This window comes from Lutra lutra, chromosome 5 (assembly GCF_902655055.1).
Source record: "Lutra lutra chromosome 5, mLutLut1.2, whole genome shotgun sequence".
NCBI classification, from domain to species: domain Eukaryota; kingdom Metazoa; phylum Chordata; class Mammalia; order Carnivora; family Mustelidae; genus Lutra; species Lutra lutra.
Window position 1 is genome coordinate 127,351,680 of NC_062282.1, and position 18,654 is coordinate 127,370,333.

Sequence of the window (18,654 nt, forward strand, 5' to 3'; positions counted from 1 at the left end):
TAAACTTTCATCTGTTACTAAGAAAATCATTGTTCATTAGTAAAGTTCTTAATCTAAGAAAATTATATTTAAGTTAAATGATTTTAGTTTCTAAATTTTAATTAACAATATTGGTAAATTTTTTCTTTTTATTCCTTATTTATTACTAATTTCATCTTATCATTCCTTCTTGTCATTTAATTTCTTAACTTTACCCATAATTTAAATAGTAGTTTCTACTTCCTATTAGAGGAAGAGTCTTGCACTAGGCTATATAGGACAGATTGTTAAAATTAAGCTATTTAACTATAATTACAATTAATTGTATGAACAATGGTAAGTTGTAATTGTGTAACTTTCATCGATTAATTAATTGATTCAACTTTAATGAGTTAAATTAATTAAATTCACCTTTCAGGATTTCTTTATCTATAAAAGGTCACTGATCTACATATATTATCCTTATGGTCTCTTCCAGTTCTAACATAAAATATTAAAGAGCCAAATTATGTAAACTTATACATTTATAGACTAGCTTTTAAAACAATTTCAAAATAGCCTTATAAAATATGACAGTTCTATGTTGTGAAATTGCGAATTACTACAATTTACTTTTTTCTGAATCTTGCTGATTCAGTTCTAAGATATACTTATTTTATAAAGGCTTCTTAGAATGTGTTGAAATAAGGCCAAAATCAAAATGTTACATTTGAGTTTAGTAAATACAATTAGTAATGATTACATAATTTTTGCTAATACAGATAAATCCCTTATCACAAAATGACATAAAGCCAGTGTTTTTATTGAATATGTAAACCTATCTGGGAAATATTAAACATCTGATCTTTGAGAATTCTTTAAATAAACTTGATTTCAGTGAGAAAGCAGAGAATTTTGATTTGTCTTAAAAACAACTTTGAGTGTAACAGATAACTATACATATTAATTGATTTTAGGTTTAAGGGGGAGGTCCCATACATAATGGTATGCTCTCACCTAAACTCTCCTTTCACGAAGGCATGGTATTCTGATCACTAGCAGAGTTGTTAAAGTAGAAAATTCTTAACACTGATCAAAACAGACACATGGTAGCACTATAACAGCACCACTGCTAGAACAGTGAAACCAGGAAAAAAAGTGGAATACAATGGGAAGTGAACAAAAATCAGCTACTGACGGCTGAAAGAACCTTTATGGTAATACAATGACTGGAAATGAAGCTTAAAATTCATTAAAATTATTTCTCAAGAATAGAACTTCAGTGAGCAGTCTAATGCTTTAAAGAGGCACTGGAATTTAGGTTTGTTTACATTTTAGAGTATCCATCTTTATAACATGATTTTTCGTAATAGAAATATGGTTTTGCTCCACAAAACCGTATTTTGGTTGTGGAGCACAACCAAAAAAAAAATTTGGAGAGGCTGACTTGGATTTAACAAAATCTGAGGCAGTGTTGTAACTTACAAAAACACAGATTCTATGGTTAAGATGGAAAGTACGTGTTGAAAATATTTCGGAAATCCAATACTGTGTTGTGACATTCCAAAGAGCACTAAATATTTCTAACTCACTTGAGGAATAAGTTATTAGAAATCAATTAATACTCAAAATCTAGTTATTTGATTTAGAGATTGGGGTTCATTCCAATCCAGTGTTTGATTAACTGATGGGCAATAGCTCGGCTTGGAGGCACAAAGAATGCCTGCTGCTTCCCTTTGGTCAGAACATCCACAACCTAAAATACACCATAATAAAATGTATTAGGATTTCAACACTGTCATACTTAAGTACTACTTCTATGCTTATGCAATTTAACTAAAATGTGATTATTTTACAGTGAGTAACAACAGTACAAAGTGACAACATCCATGTTCAACATGCTAAATTTAGTACAGCACTTTTAGTTGATTCAATGAGTTAATGAATCAATTTGCAAAAATATTCCAGAAGAGCATATTCCCTTATGAAAATAAGGACATGAAAAAGAAAAGTACATGCGTCACACTTATTTTCAAAGTGAAATCAACTTTCCAACAGGTTCCCTTTTATAAAATTCCAAAAAACATTTAATTTGTCCTTTGTGAAGTTGGACATAAAATAAATTTTGTTTAGGCAAAGCAGAAATGATTTCACTCTTCATTACTAACAGTGCATCCATTTGTTTTCTCTACAAATACTTTGGGTTAAGCAAAACACAGACAAGTAATTTATCTTTCATTATACTACTGAAGGAAGATGTTTTAAAAAGTTTTTGTGAATATATCTTTGGTATATAGTTTTGTTATTTGTGTCCTTAAGCACATTTTAAAAAGAACAAGAACTTTTCAAAAATTTTAAGCATTTTTACTGATATTTTTTGAGAACTACTTGTTTTAATGCTGTAAACTAAAATACAAAATATCTCAGAATAATCTTCCTGTTTCTCATATTTCTCATAATGTTTACCTATTTTAAGTCCATTGAAAAGCATCATTAATCTGAAGGAATGGCACTTGAAATTAGAAAATGGCACAGAATCATTAACTAAAAGAACCTCACAGAATGAGTTGATATAGGACACATCAATTACATTGTAATCCATGCATGATGGGTGGGCCATACGATTCATTCAACTTGGTGAAAACATGTATCCTTGCTGCATGCCCAAACTGATACAGTCAGAGAACAATCAATAGAAGGAGGAAATTAAATTGAACTTTACCTGTTCTCTAGTGAACCAGCGGGCATCCTCTATTTCATTCTTGTCAACTTTAATTTCTGTAGACACTGCCACAGCTAAGCAACCAATCATTAAGGAGGAGGGCATTGGCCATGGCTGACAAGAGACATACTGAACATGGCCAACTTTGACTCCACTTTCCTCTTCTACTTCTCTCCGAACAGCATCTTCTATTGTCTCTCCTAATCAAATGGGGCAAAAGAACAAGTAGCTGATGAACATGCCTTGGACATTTTTGTGCTCCGAATGGTTCAAACATTTAGAAATCACTTTGGACAGAAACCCAATTCAAAGCATGAGAAAGTAGAAGCCTAAAACTAGACTGGAATTAAAAAAAAATTATTTCTTAAAGTATATGACCACATACATAATCAAAATGCCCCAAAATTTTTCTTGAAGGTCCAGATTTTTTGGTTACAGTGTAAAAATGGTAACATCTACAACTATCCAGCACCTGCTATTAGCTGAACACTATGCAAATATTTTATATATTATCTCATTTACATATTATCACTAAATAGTTACAAATTATCATTCTAAGATTTTTATAAATGGCTTTTTCCTTACTAAAATTTTGAAATTGTTTTATGTTGTTAAAAAAATTACTGCAGATAACTTTCTTGAAAAGAGTTGAAAATTACATTAACACTAAAAGTTTAAAAACCATATAAGAAACAGTATTTTTTCTTTCTAAATGATTTTTTTTCTTCTAGATGACTATTGACTCAGTTATGATAAAATAATGCCTAGAAATGTACTTTCTAAAAAAATATTTTTATTTTTATTTATAGATATGTAAATATATATTTTTATTTTTATTTACATGACATATATAATATACAAATATATATAATATATATAAACATATAAATATCATGTAAGTCATATAAATATGATATTTATATATTTATATGACACAGAGAGAAAGATCACAAGTAGGTGGAGAGGCAGGCAGAGAGAGAGGGGAAACAGGCTCCCTGCCAAGCAGAGAGCCCGATGTGGGGCTCGAGCCCAGGACCCTGAGACCATGACCTGAGCCGAAGGCAGAGGCTTAACCCTCTGAGTGACCCAGGTGCCCCAAAATGTGCTTTTTAATTCTGATTTGTTAGAATTGAGAAATAGAATAAAGAGAATTGTTTCTAAGTTTATCTGAAAGTTTAGAAATATTTTGCTATTTAAATGTAACTTTTTATTTCAAATAGATGCTATATTTCCATATTAAAATCAACTCATGTTCACCAAAAAAATATTGTGGAAAGGTAAGTCATAGACTAGCGTTAAGATATCTGCTAGACCATAGCTAGAGAATACATACTACAAAACACCTGAAATGAGAAAAGAAGGATAAACAACCAAAACAAAATTAGGCAAAGAATATAAACATGTAAAATTCAGAGAAAATGAAAATCAGATGCCTAAAACACATTTGACAAAGATGCTCCATCAGCAGGGAAATGAAAACTACAATGAGATTATTTCATACCTATCAGATTAGGACATTATAAAGTATGAAAATCCTAACTTGGTGATGATGTGGAATAATAGAACATTTCATGTGCTTTTAGACTATAAATTGGTAGGAACACTTCAAAGAGCAACTTGGCAATGTCTATGAAAGGTTAGGATGCTCATATCCTATGAGCCAACAATTCTACTCTCAAGTATATACCACTGATAACTCTTGCAAATGTGCACAAGGAGGAGTATAATGATATTCTTTGCAGTGTTGTTTGCGATAGCAAAAACAGATATAAACTAACTGTCCGACAGCAGATGGGTGAATTGAAGAGTATTTATAAATAAAATGGTACACAGCAGTTAAAAAAAAAAAAAAGGGCCTAGAGTTATTAGAGACAGCATAGTGACTAAGAGCATGGACTCTGCCAAATTGCTCAGGTTTGTATTCCTGCCCTATCACTGATTAGCTGTTTGATCTTGGGCAAGTGATTCAGCCCCTGTTCCATAGTGCCCTATCTGTAAAACGGCTGTAATAAGTACCTACTTTATAAGGCTGTATGAGGATCATATGATTCAATATCTGGGAAGCCTTCAAAAGAGAGTGTGCACAAATTATGTTTACTACTATTATTATCAGTGCAGATTAATACTGGAAGTTAAGATTAAACATATATATCAATTAGCATTTATTCCACAAATATATATTGAGCTTCTACTACATATAAGGCAGTGCTCTAAGGGTGTGGGCTATAATGATGAATGAAATAAAATCCCAGCCCTTATGGAACTTACATTCTGGTATGAGAAGATAAGAAAAAAGAGTAGATAGATAAATAGATACATCATACATACATCATATAATAAATACAGAGATACAATCTCACATACATAAATACAATCATACATACATAAATACATACACACATACACGCCATGTCAGGTGGTAATGAGCGCTATAGGGAAAAGTCAGGCAGGATGACAGAATTGTGAATGCAGAGTACAATGCTAACTAATGTATTTGGGGCTATTTGGGAAGGCCTCTTTGATAAGGTGACATAGTTGGGTCTAGTAAAGAAGGGAGTGAGGTATAAGTCATGCAGATACTTTGGTAATAGCAATAATATGAAAGACGAAATGTTGAATTCTTAAAACGGACAAAATTATTCTAGTAAAAACAAATATTACAGCACTCAAAATACACAGAAAATATTTAAAAATACCCAATTTCATAGCATGATAATTTGTCAAATGCCCCCTAAAATTTTTTTTTGGAAATTTTAAGTTAAAGGAAGATTATTATCAAAACTATTAAGTAAAGGCTTACCAGGTTCAATAAATCCAGCAAGGCAAGTAAACATTCCTGGGGGAAATCTTTTCTGCCTGCCTAAAAGACATTTGGTCCCATCTGGATGAATAACTTGCATGATTACTACTGGATCTGTTTTAAAAAAAAATCAGATGAGTGAATGATAGGAAAAATAATTTAGACTCATTGTGTAAAGCCACTGTCAAATAGTATAATAAAAAGGTATAGCCCTTATAAGAACAAGACTCTTTTCTAATTATGAGAGTGTTTCTTTCTGCCTCATGACAGAATATTTCACGGAAACTGCAAAGAATATTATACGTAAAGAAAGATCAATTTTGTCTTCTTCTTAATAGCAACATGTATTATATACTTACTGTATGCTAGGCATATATTTTAATTATAAAAATGTTAGAGTAGGCACTTTTTAAAAAGAATTTATTTATTTATTTGAAAGAGAGAGAGACAGCACAAGGAGGGGGAGCAGCGGGCAGAGGGAGAAACAGGTTTCCTAAGCCCTATGCAGGACTCAATCCCAGGACTGCAGGATCATAACTGAGCTGAAGGCAGATGCCTAATGAGTGGGCTACCCAGACATTCCAAGAGTAGGTATTATATGGCATGAAGAAAATACAAATTTTACCATAGTAATGCGAATTTTCCTCTCCCTTCCATCCCAATCTTGAACAAATGTTTTTAAAAGCTAAAGTGGTTCTATGACTAAGTTTAAGCCATTAAAAATATAAAATTTAACTTAGAGTTTATTTCCCAGAAGTCATTAATGCAATGAATTCTCCTTGCTAGATCATGACTGAAAACAGGAATCAAACGTAAAAGGCTCCTGAGCAGTGAAACCAGGTGTCACAAAGTCATGCATTTTACTCTCAGGAGACTTCCTCAGTTATTGATCGTTTATTATTATTTTTTCACAAGTTTTAAAGGACGAGGTTCTCAGATTTCCAAACCTACAGAAGGCTCCAAAGCAGCAATTAGGAGAGAAGGTATAGGTAGGCAACACCAGTGATGAAAAGCTAGCTCCAGGCTGTACTGCTTTGGTGATGTCCTGAACAGGCACTGAATTGTTGTTTTTTATTTTTATTTATTTTATTTTATTCTTTTTGGTCTCTGCATTAAGCAGATCCAGATTGGTAGACTTTTGAAATCATGTATTTTAATACATCAAATTCATTTTGATTAACTCAGAGTTAAGAAATGGCTAATTAGGGATGCCTGGGTGGCTCAGTAAGGTTAAGTTTTCGCCCTTGGCTCAGGTCATGATCCTAGGGTCCTGGGATCAAGCCCTGCATCAGGCTCCTTCCTCAGCGGGGAGCTTGCTTCTCCCTATGTTTTGCCACTCTCCCTGCTTGTGCTCTCTCTCTGACAAATAAACATATAAAATCTTAAAAGAAAAAAAGGCTAATTATGTACAATGTCCCTTACTTAAAAGCTATGAAACTATTTAATACTTTAATACTTATAGTCTCAAGTTATATTAAATGTGGTTTTAATAAAAAGGTGAACCCCTCAACAATTCAAAATCTTGTCTTCCCAGAACGTCTTATTCCCTAAGATTCCAGATGTCTGAAATTTCACTGTAAAAGAAAAGACTTACCAACTCTTGGATATGATGTATTGTGAACACCATGGAGGCTAGGGCAGTCTTCTTTTAAGCAGACTCTTTTGTAGCCACCTTCTTCAATTTTAGTTGCACTTCCACAGGTTGGGCAGAACTTATATCGACTGTGCCAGGCAAGAACAGATCTTGCTTGGGCTACAACCCCTTTAAGAGAAGCATAAAAAAGTTTTATTTCTGTGATAAACTGTAAACAAATTAATATCAAAGTAAAATGTTCGTAAGTCAAGGCATACACTGTATTTTCTGAATAGCTAAGTGATCAAGAATTTTCATATTTTTATTTTTATGATGTATATTTCTTTTGAAGTAAAATGTTTAATCCAATAGATGACAGATGAAAATCTGATTTAACTTTAATTTGGACTAATAAGATATAACTCTCATATAAGATAGATGTTAGCACATCTATCTTATATACTATATTAGGTCAGGCTTTTACAATTGGTGATTTTTAAATTTTAGATACACAAGATTCTAGTGTATTCTAGTGATCTTACAAATATTGATTTTATAATAGTGATTCTTTTTTTTTTTTAAATTTTTTTATTTTTTTCAGCATAACAGTATTCATTATTTTTGCACCACACCCAGTGCTCCATGCAATCCGTGCCCTCTACAATACCCACCACCTGGTGCCCCCAACCTCCCACCCCCCACCCCTATAATAGTGATTCTTATAAAAATACACTATGTAGACACTTCCTAATTTAGACTTGGACTACAAAGAACATATTAATAGGAAACTACCGGAGTTCTCCTTTCCTGGGTCGCTAAACTAGTACTGGTCCATGTCACCATGAAACACATCCTGTTTACAACTGGAAATTGCACAGAATATTAAAAAAGAAATACTTCATTTATAACATTCATGGTTAACTTTGTTCATGAAAAAAATGCCTACTAGAATAAATATATATACATATATAAAAATATATATACTTTGGCTATAGCCTTTACCCTGGTACTTCAAAAAAGAATATGGCCTGATCAGAAATGTTATAATTGAAACAATAAAAGCAGAAATGTTACATTTGCATTTGCCCGACACTTGTTCTCACTAAAACACATTATTTGGGTTAAGGATTTTTGAAAAAAAAAGCAAAATGACCATAAACAACAATAACAATGTTTTAAACTGGGAAAAACAAAATAAACCATGCATAAAAACAAATTAATAATGAAATTCAATGAACTGTAGGCAACAGTAAATATTTCCTTACTGTGTCACCTTGTAATATGTAATTTGTGCTACTTACATTATTTCAATATTGTTTCAATAAGAAATGCTAATATTTATTTAGTACCAACTATGTGTGAAGCATCATAGAAAGATCTTCATATGTATCATTTATTTTAATGAAGAACAAAACAGTTATATTTCTATTGGCCCATCTGATACAGAGGATAGTGGGGTATGGATGGATAATACGAATGACAAATAATACAAATATATTTTATGTGAAATGAATAAAAATACTTACATAGCTCAACAGGTTACCTCATTTTATTTAATGTTTAGATCAATCCTATGATGTACGTATTATTATCCTCTTTTTCTAGAGGAGGGAACTGAGGCACAAAGAGGTTAACTGTGGAAGTTTACACAGCAAGTGAATAAAAGGGCCTCCGTTTTCTTGCTAGTAAAAAGAGAGGAAGAGAGAGACCCTTTTGATCTTAAAATTACATAGCTACAAAGAAAAGATATTTTCTTTTTTTAAAAATATTTTATTTATTTTTGAGAGAGAATGAGAGCATGAGTGGTGAGGAGGGGCAGAGGGAGAAGCAGATTCTCCACTGAGCAGGGAGCCTGATGCAGGGGCTTGATCCCAGGACTCTGGGATCATGACCTGAGCTGAAGGCAGCCACTTAATGACTGAACACCCAAGTGCCCTAAGAAAAGATATTTTCTTTAAAAAGTGCAATGTTTTCTCCATAGATGTGGAGACTAAAACATACCAATACAGACTTTGGGATGAGATAATCTAAGCGGTCTCTGAAAGGACCCACCACACATCTCCTAAGGGAAGGTGGACATTGACAAGTGACCCCTTCCTTACCTCCCACTAACTTTTCAGTCTACCTTTATTTAGCTTATATTCTTTCCACTTCACCGATATACCTCTTGTCAAATTCATCAACAGCTTCCTATTACCAAAATGAAAGATCCTTAAAAAAAAATATATATGTGTATATATATATATATATATATATATATATATATATATATATTTATGGTCTATCTTATAGCATTCAATATATTTGACCACTTCCTCTTTGAAATACTCTGCTCTCTTGATTTCCATGAGCACATTCTCCTGTTTTCCTCATACCTTATGGCCACACTGTCAATAATACCTTTGATGGCTCCTCTTTCTACCTGACCTCAAAATTTAGGGGGATTCAGGTATGATTCTGAGGCTCTCTTTCTTGCTTGTTCTCAACTCCCCATCTCAGTTTCCTGAGATCTAAATATCACCTTTATGTTGATGACTCCCACATGGGTATGTCCACTTCACACCTCACCTCTGTGTTTCAGATTCCAATATCCTTCTGTAAAACTGAATATGCCCAAAACTAAAATCTTGATTTATTTACTTCAAGACTGTCCTGCTTCACTTGCTCAACCTGTCACCCTATATTAATCAAGAAATAGTATCACTATACATCAAATTACTAAAATCTCAAACCTAGCCATCATTCTTGATCTTTTCTTTCATCATTATAAACCCCATACCCAATCCATCAGCAAATGCCGATAATTTTCTCTCTAAAATATACCTTGAACATAACCCCCTTTCTTTTTTTTTTTTTAAAGAATTTTTTTATTCATTTATTTGACAGAGAGAGATCACAAGCAGGCAGAGAGACAGGCAGAGAGAGAGGAGGAAGCAGGCTCCCCGCCGAGCAGAGAGCCCGATGCGGGGCTCGATCCCAGGACCCTGAGATCATGACCCGAGCCGAAGGCAGCGGCTCAACCCACTGAGCCACCCAGGCACCCCATAACCCCCTTTCTTTATCTATACCATTATGACCTTAATTCAGGCTGTGGTCCAGGGTACCATCATCTCTCTCTCACTTGAAATAGCCTCTACTGACTGATGAAGCCTGATCAGTTTTACCTCCAGAACATCTCAAACTCTCCCTTTCGCTCCATCAAACCAATCCACTGCAACCTCTTACTTAAACTACTATAATCGCCAATCCCTTCTTAACAAGACTTCTGACTTCACACTTAATTACCTACAAATCATGATCTACAAAGCAGGCAGAGTGAGGGTTTTTGTTTTTTAAATCATAGGTCAGGTTACAACATTTAAATGGAATTTGGAATAAAACCATGGCATATAAGGTCCCACATAAACTAGCATACAGTTTACACTGTATGCTAGCAACAGAAAACAAAATAATCAAAGTCTTTGCCATCATGCTTAGTGTATAGCAAGTGCTCCATAATTATTCACTGAAGAATCAAATAACACTAGCATGCATTAGGATTAATTTTGGGGAAAGTAATTTTGGCTGATTAAAACTGCTCAGGAGAGTAGTTCCCTAGAATGAGAAATTTAGGAAAGTTCTAATGAAGATAGCCTAATTTCATTGCTTACTGAAAAAAAGCACGCCTCCTAGAAAATGAAGATATGTATAACTCCAATCCAGTTCCAAAACCCAGATTGTTACCAACAAGTAATTATTACCAATAGGTAAACCATATACATTTCTTACCAGCTTCTTTTTCTTTCAATTGCAGAAGAGCTGGCATCGGAGGATGAAGAAAATAACAATTTTCATGTCTTTGCTTAAATTCTTCAGCAGCAACAGGATCTATACCTAGAGCAAACCAGGCAACCAACCCATCTTCTTCTTCTCTTGGGACTTCTCCAGCATAATTAAATGATTCTTTTTTCATTTCAAGTTCTACTCCAAGAAAAATCAAGGTGATCTTTTCACGCTGACCCAAATAATTTTTTATATCTGTGTAGTTCAGCTGACAAAGCCTGACTTCTGGCTGTTGGAAACTTTCTTTATTGCCACCTAGAGTAACCAAGGGATTTAAGTCTGAGAAAAGGATATAAACTGTGGCTGGATGGCTTTCTTTAGCTAGTAGCCAGTCAGAATTATTTCTTTTTTCACTTTTTCGGTCTAATAGTGTTCTGCTAAAATAATTTTCACAATCTTCCACTTCATTAGTTAGGAACCAAGGCTTCATCCCACCTTTAGCATTAGCTAGTAAATTAGCTATATGCTTATAACCCCAAAATTTAGCAATATCCAGTGCAGTCTGCCTTGATTTATTGACAATGGATCTGTCACACCTACAGATGGAAAGAAAAATAAAATAGGAAATAAACATTTTCTTTAATATTTATTACAATAAAATGTTTCCAGATGCACATGATAGCCCCACTAATGATTATTATGTAGATTTTTTTTCTCTTAGGACATAATTTACTAATGGGAAGGTTAAAAGAAATAATAAATGATGAAAAGTTAGAGATAATAGATATTTAGTATTTCTGGGGAATTATAAAATAAAAACAGTAAGTTTTATATGTTATAAGAAGAAATTAAAATTTTATGAGGGGTTCTTCATAGTCATAGTGGGTAGATCTACATTTTCTATTAGGGAGTAGAGGATTAGACTAACTCATAAATTTGATTTGATATTAAGTATGAAGGATTTCTCTCTCAACAAATGAAGTTAAAAGCTTTTAGTTAGATACTGTGCTGTGTTTTTATATAATAAAACTGGTCAGTAAGTTATTTACAAGCCCAATGGTATAAATATGGCTACAAGAAAAATATAAAAGGACGTATGTAACCCAGAAATTAAACCAGAGCCCTTCAGGTAGTAGTCTCTAAAATGTTTACCCTTTCTCAAGTAGAAATTGGACAACATCTGGGTGCCCATTTCTTGCAGCATACATTAAAGCAGTCCAGCCATTTTCAGACGTTTCATTGAGAAGAGATGGAGAATGACTGAGGATTACTGTTAACATGGCAATATCTCCTTCTGCTGCTGAATAGTGAAACTGGGAAATTATTTCTTCCTTTGGGCTTCTTTTTATAGAAGACATTTCTTCCTTAAAAAGAGGAAAATAGAAAAAAAATACTCATTTTCAATTGCTATTTGTTCAATGGTGGAACATTATCTACATACAGATGTAATTAGGACAGTTATGGTTTTTAAAGTTACACACTCTTCAAAAGGTAATTAGTACTCAATTGTCATCACAGAATACATTTCAAAATTGTCTTAAATATAATTTTAATTTTAAATATAATTCATCATGGGATGTATAACAATGTATAAAGAACTTTGGTAATAAAGATAAGGGGGAATATCCTTGAGAAGGAGTGTCAGGTAACAAACATTATAAAGAGGAGGACTCTGAAGTATTCCGGAGGGATTTCAATATGGATCCAGAGGAATGAGGGGAGTTAAAGCAGAAGTCGAGTCAGAGGTTTTTTAGCAGATGATGACTAGTATTCTCCTAGATTCTATAATACCAGAAACAGGTGCCTTCCCTTAGGAAAATTATTATCTTACAGCTGATTATTCAAAACTTGTGTTAAGTTTCACATGAAAACAATTTATTGCTTTCCCGTGCACAACTAATTCTACAATCCATCTGGGATTGATCTTTGTTCATAGTGTGAAGTAGGGGCTAGATACGTTTTTATCCCAGTAGATAATCCATATGACTTGGCACCACTCTTGAAATTACCATTTGTCCCATTGCACTGCAGTTATCATCTTTGTCATAAGTCAGATAACAATATATTTTGGATCAATTACTGAACCCTGTTCATTTGGTCATTTTGTCAAAATTTGAATCAAAGAAGCTTTTTAAACCATTAACTTTGCATTGTTATTTGCTGTTTCAGTAAGAAAATATATAGAAAATATGTTTCATACCTCTTAATAAATTTCATCTCAATGTGGATTGAAAGTGGTAGGGCACAAACTGAGCTATTCTTCGTGGAAATGGTTCAAGCTTAAGTTCTCTACGAGAACAAAATATTTTTTGTAAGGTATGAATTTTTGTTTAGTGAAATGCTAATTAAGAATTGATTTGGAGGGGCACCTGGGTGGCTCAGTGGGTTAAGCCTCTGCCTTCGGCTCAGGTCATGATCTCAGGGTCCTGGGATCGAGTCCCGCATCGGGCTCTCCGCTCAGCGGAGAACCTGCTTCCTCCTCTATCTCTCTCTCTGCCTGCCTCTCTGCCTACTTGTGATCTCTCTCTGTGAAATAAATAAATAAATAAATCTTTAAAAAAAAAAAAAAGAATTGATTTGGATTCTAACTTCTTTCTATCATTCTAAGCAATAAGTTATTCAGGCTAAAAAGAAAAGGTTATAGTCCATACATTTGGAGTGCTGTTGTCTCTAGCGTTCCCACACTGCAATTTGGTTGATCAGTTTTATAGTCGAGGGAGTATGAACAAAATTTAAGGAAAAATGGGCTGAAAAGATTATTTACTTTTCCTGTTTTTATCTTCCTGCTACTTATAAAAAGGTAAAATTTAACTACACAAAGGGGAGGTGGGGGGGCAGGTGAAATAGGTGATGGGGATTAGAGTATACTCAGGATGAGCACGCAACAGCCTGTAAAATTGCTGAATCACAATATTGTACACCCGAAACTAATTTTAACACTGTTAACTATTCTGGGATTAAAATAAAAGGCTTAAACAACTACTCACAGGAATGGTGAAAATGTGTTTATAATTTAAATTAGCCGAGTGGCTTTTATATGAGAAAACTATTACTTTACTGTAGAATTTACTTCGCTGTTCTGTTCGTACTGAGATTTCTAAATGCTTTACAAATATGATCAGTAACAAAAGCTACAACTTTTCAGTTCAGGACTTCATTTGGAATCATTGCTGTATACTGACTCATGTATAGTGTCCCTTTCAAGTTGCCTTTCCCCTAAATTGACTTCCCAAAAAACACCACACAGGTTCTTCAGCTAGGTTTACTTTAAGCAATATTTTACTGTCTCATGTTCTGAGGTCATAGTCATTTCTACACCCTCCCCACAGGACACTCCACAGGGCAGACTGTCCTCCAAAAATAAAGTACCATTCACTACCTCCAGTGCACTTCTTATGACTACAATATTCTCAGGAGAAAGGCAGTGAAAAATGTATACTTTCTCCCTTAGCTTTTTTTTTTTTTTTTTGGTGGCAGCATAGCCATCTAGAAACAACCATTTCTCATTCCAGAGAATCACACAGAATCTGCAATCCAGCTGCTGGATTTTTTTCATTTCTCATTGACAGGTTTTCCGCAAGGTAAGAATCTGAAGGCAGGATGAGGTGACTCACTTAGTCAAATGCCGTCCTTGCTTTCCAAAAAGAACATGAACCATTCTGAGAGGCCGTTTAACCAAACCACACCCACTTTTACCGATAAGTACCGAGGGCCCACGACTCGCTCAAGGTCACATGGTTAAAGAGACAGGGCAGAGGTCAAACACAGATCCGTCAGTGAAGTCAATGACGATTTAAGGAATTCCACGGCCTTCAGCATTCAAGGTGGCCATTTAACAGGTCAAGCGCCACCTACACAAGGTCTCTGCCAACATTTAAACGCCTTGAGATAGTTTACTTTCTTGTCACTCCTGTGAGACTCCTTTTAAACGGGAATATACGGTGGAAGCAGCACTTCGTTTTCCCCACCTCAGAGACTGGGCTGCAAAGGCCACAGCAGCCTACAGGCGTTATGCCCTGCCCTCTCTGTGAAGCCGGGCTACGAGCCCATAGCTCCCGCGCCTGCACCCTCACCGCATCCCGAGGCTGCGCCTAACAACCCAGCATGGCCAGGCCAACAGCGCTGAGATCAAAAAGTACTGAGAACTGGTCACCCACCCCACGGAGGGCACCGGGGCCGACTAACTACTCATTGCTGCTACTAACCCAAAGGTGACCAGAGTAGAGGAATGCAAGATAAAGCCGCAACACCGGGAAAACCCCTCTCACTCTTCCCGGCGCCGGATTCAGCCTTCCGGACTTCCGGCGGAGGTTCGCTGTTCTCGAACGGTTTTATGGGTAATGTAGTTTCACGGTCACCAATTGTGCGCGATCCGTGAAGGGGAGGGGTTTGGGGGAACGAAGGCGCTCGGGAGCCTCGGCGGGAGCTCCAGGCTGTGAGGTCCAGCTTCTTGGGGGTGAGTGAAAGGCTGGTTTTCTTTCCCGGTCTTGCGGAGACCTATGAAGTATGGTGCGGCCGACGGAAAGCTGTAGGTCTGTGGAAGAGGTTTTTAAGTTTTCCAGTGTTTCACATCCAGTCCCCTAACCTCCTCTCTTGTATGGTCTGATGCAGTGGCATGCATGTTCAAAGCATTCTTCCACTGGAATATTGGCTGGACCAGCTTACTCCAATGCGTGACCTTAAAACAGTGTGCATCTCTGAACCTAAACTCGTTATGTGCAAAATGGTACCATGTATTGTTGCCTACTTCATTTAATCGTCCTTTAAAAAGTATATATTATGTGCCCACAACACCTCCTTGGGTTATGTGGTTAAAAGAGGATAATGCGTTTAAAGCTCTTACGAAGTTTAGAATTTAGAGTTAGTACTCACAACGCAATTATCATTCATGCTGTTATTTCACTTACTGTGTTTTCAAATTCCAAAACCTAAAGTTACGTGAGTCCGAGCTTGCAGAGTTGGTAGTCTGTTGGTAGTCTGTTGGTAGTCTCCTAGACCAGGGCTTTTTTTCTTTACAAACTGCAACCGTGGCAGTCATTAAGTTGAATTGGCTAAGGCTGACCATTGCTTCCTGAATGAATTTGAGACATTGGAAGCTTTTTCTTCTCACAGTGAAGTTAGGTATACTCCTTGGCATTGTGCTTTCATTACTGCTTTTTAAAATTTTTCTATTTATTTATTTTTTATTTTTTTAAGTTTATTTATTTTTTAATAATCTCCACACCCAGTGTAGGGCTTGAACTCATCACCCCAAGATCAAGAGTTGCTCGATTTTCTGACTGAGCCTCCAAGGCACCCCATCATTACTGCTTTTTAAAGCTTTGCCCTATGCTTCTTTCTGTGGGTAGTTGTCTTTAGTCTCTAATGATAGCAAGGATCAGACAGGAGATCAGAAGTACAAAGTTTTGGGACGCCTGGGTGGCTCAGTTGGTTAAGCCGCTGCCTTCGGCTCAGGTCATGATCCCAGCGTCCTGGGATCGAGTCCCACATCAGGCTCCTTGTTCTGTGGGGAGCCTGCTTCTCCCTCTGCCTCTGCCTGCCACTCTGTCTGCCTGTGCTCTCTCTCTCTCTCTCTCTGACAAATAAATAAATAAAATCTTTAAAAAAAAAAAAAAAAAAAAAAGAAGTACAAAGTTTTGGTAACTCACTTGAAATACCCAAACTTTTGTCTTCAAGCATATATTTAATAGATTAGTATAAGGAGCATCATATATTAATCATCTAGCATAAACAATTACAAATATATAGCCATGCCAGTTTTTTGGATTCTTGTGAAGTAAATACCAGGCACCATATTATTTTATTGATAAATATTTAAGGGTAAACTTTTTGGAATTATGAATATATATCTAAAATGTAAAATGGCTCTTAAAAAGAATAAAATTATATTATCGTTAGTACAAACTAAAATTTTTATAATAATTCTGTAATATGGAAGACTCATTAAATATCTAATATAATTGTCTCAAAATTTTTTAAATATATTTTACACTTGATTTGCTTAAATCAGTTCTAAACAAAGTTTCCACATTACAGTTGATGTCTTTTGATCTATAGTTTCTTCTATAATATTTTTCTTGTGATTTATTTAAGAATAATGATTATCTGCTTTGTAATGTCCCATATTCTGAATTTTATAAATTGTATTCCTCTGTGTCTTTTTGCCTTATTTCTTATAAACTGGTAGTTTTTTTTTTTTTTTTTGAAAGATTTTATTTATTTATTTGACAGACAGCAATCACAAGTAGGCGGAGAGGCAGGTCGAGACGAAATGCGGGGGGAAGCAGGCTCCCCACTGAAGAGAGAGGCCGATGTGGGGCTTGATCCTAGGACCCTGGGATCATGACCTGAGCTGAAGGCAGAGGCTTTAAGCCACTGAGCCACCCAGGTGCCCCTGAACTGGTAGTTAAATCTACAGGTTATTGAGATTAAAAACCATTTTTTTCCAATGGGTAGAAAGAATTCATAGGTATTATTTGCTTCCCCTTATTTTACATTAAGAAGCTTCCACTGTCTGGTTGTCTGTGTCATGTTGCAATTGCTTTTTGGGTCTAAATATTGTTAACCTGAATTTTCCCATCACTTTTCAGCTAATAGTTTTAGCAGCCATTAATGATTATTGTCTTCCATTATTTCTTTAGAAGTTGCAAAATGATGAAATTCTAATTTGACCATACTACATTTATTAAGAGAAATTATTTTTTGTAGTAAAGAGCTTTACCTCAGTAAGTACAGTTTACATAGGAAAATTAGGATAAGTGTACAATTTTCCTTTATTTTCTAGTTTTAGGAATAATAAGTTAGTTCCCTAATATCCTTCAACTTTTTAAATATTTTTATGAACTCATAGATGTTAAATTTTTGATATTTCTAGTCATTGAAGATATTATTTAAAACATATTTCTCTCTCTGCCTGCCTCACTGCCTACTTGTGATCTCTGTCTGTAAAATAAACAAATAAAATCTAAAAAAAACCCCCCATATTTCTGTAATATTTATTATTTTGATGTTCAAATTGTTTCTTTGGCCAGTTGGAACCCTAAGTGGGCTCCTTTGTTCTTTTGACCAGGCTACTGTAGTGTTTGACAGCTTCCTTTCTGGAATAACAAAATGTTTTAAAGTCATCTTATAAATATTCTGCACAGATCTGGAATCCATTTTTTCAAGGAACATTAGAAATGGTATTTAGATACCACAGTTCTTTGTATTTGGGGTGCTCATTGCTAATAGGTTACTGAATGGTTCTCTGCATGTAATCCTCCCCTAGGGAAATTGAACAGATACAGATCCTATCCAATAGAAGTTTACATTCCAAAGACAAGAGTGGTGCCAACATGGACATTAATGCCATAAAATAATGTTTTCATTTTATTAATTTCCTGCTTGGAAACTTAAAGGTTCCCTAATACCTAGAAGAAAAAGTTTAAACTGTTTAGCCAACATTTCTACCTTTCTTAATATGGACCCAACATATATTTTTTGCCATATCTTCCCAAGAATCTCCTATCTAATTATATCCATGATCCAGGCAAACTGGCTTATAACTGACCTAGGATAACTCTTATGATATCTTACCTCAGACCTTTTGCTCATGCCACTTTTCCTAACTTAAATGCTTTCCCTTAACCAAATCCAATCCATTTCTCAAAGTCCAACTCAAGTCCCTCTCTTATTGGGTCTTCTAGATTATTTCTGTCCACACGATTGTTAGTTTACCATTGGTATCCCCTTGCTCTTGCCACTTCAATGTATGCTGGCTCTTATCCCAATTGCCAGCCACTGTATTCCTTTGTCTGAGGGCTCTTTCTTGTCACCGGGGTCCACTTTGTCTTTCTGCTC

General features: G+C 35.0%; 1 protein-coding gene and 1 long non-coding RNA gene across 8 annotated transcripts in view; one reads left to right on the top strand and one right to left on the bottom strand.

The window, feature by feature from the left end:
* Positions 1-399: 399 nt before the first annotated feature.
* NUDT12 (nudix hydrolase 12) lies at positions 400-15,135 on the bottom strand. Of its 7 annotated transcripts, none has more exons than XM_047730531.1 (8): positions 15,021-15,076; positions 13,016-13,104; positions 12,094-12,179; positions 10,822-11,411; positions 7,075-7,242; positions 5,481-5,594; positions 2,681-2,880; positions 400-1,714 (listed from the first exon to the last, which is right to left on the bottom strand). In XM_047730531.1, exons 3-8 carry the CDS (start codon positions 12,171-12,173, stop codon positions 1,604-1,606), a joined length of 1,263 nt encoding a protein of 420 aa, XP_047586487.1. In that variant the 5' UTR covers positions 12,174-12,179; positions 13,016-13,104; positions 15,021-15,076; the 3' UTR covers positions 400-1,603. The 7 variants fall into 7 exon arrangements, with proteins under 7 accessions (XP_047586487.1, XP_047586485.1, XP_047586491.1 ...); XM_047730529.1 differs by having other exon boundaries at positions 11,968-12,179; positions 15,021-15,070; XM_047730535.1 differs by lacking the exon at positions 13,016-13,104 and having other exon boundaries at positions 11,968-12,175; positions 15,021-15,135.
* A 78-nt stretch (positions 15,136-15,213) lies between these two features.
* Positions 15,214-18,654, top strand: part of LOC125100370 (uncharacterized) — a 57,237-nt gene continuing 53,796 nt past the window's right edge. Inside the window, exon 1 of the long non-coding RNA XR_007127518.1 lies at positions 15,214-15,271. This is a non-coding gene — a long non-coding RNA (uncharacterized LOC125100370). The remainder of the gene's footprint in view (positions 15,272-18,654) is intronic.

What these genes read in the sequence shown, in the direction of transcription:
- NUDT12 (XM_047730535.1), bottom strand. Translation starts at nt 12,173, where the DNA reads ATGTCTTCTATAAAAAGAAGCCCAAAGGAAGAAATAATTTCCCAGTTT. An exon ending in CAATTTCTACTTGAGAAAGG is followed by an intron (nt 11,412 to 11,967) that starts GTAAACATTTTA and finishes TTCCATCTGTAG; the next exon opens with GTGTGACAGATCCATTGTCA. An exon ending in ATTGAAAGAAAAAGAAGCTG is followed by an intron (nt 7,243 to 10,821) that starts GTAAGAAATGTA and finishes CTTCTCTTAAAG; the next exon opens with GGGTTGTAGCCCAAGCAAGA.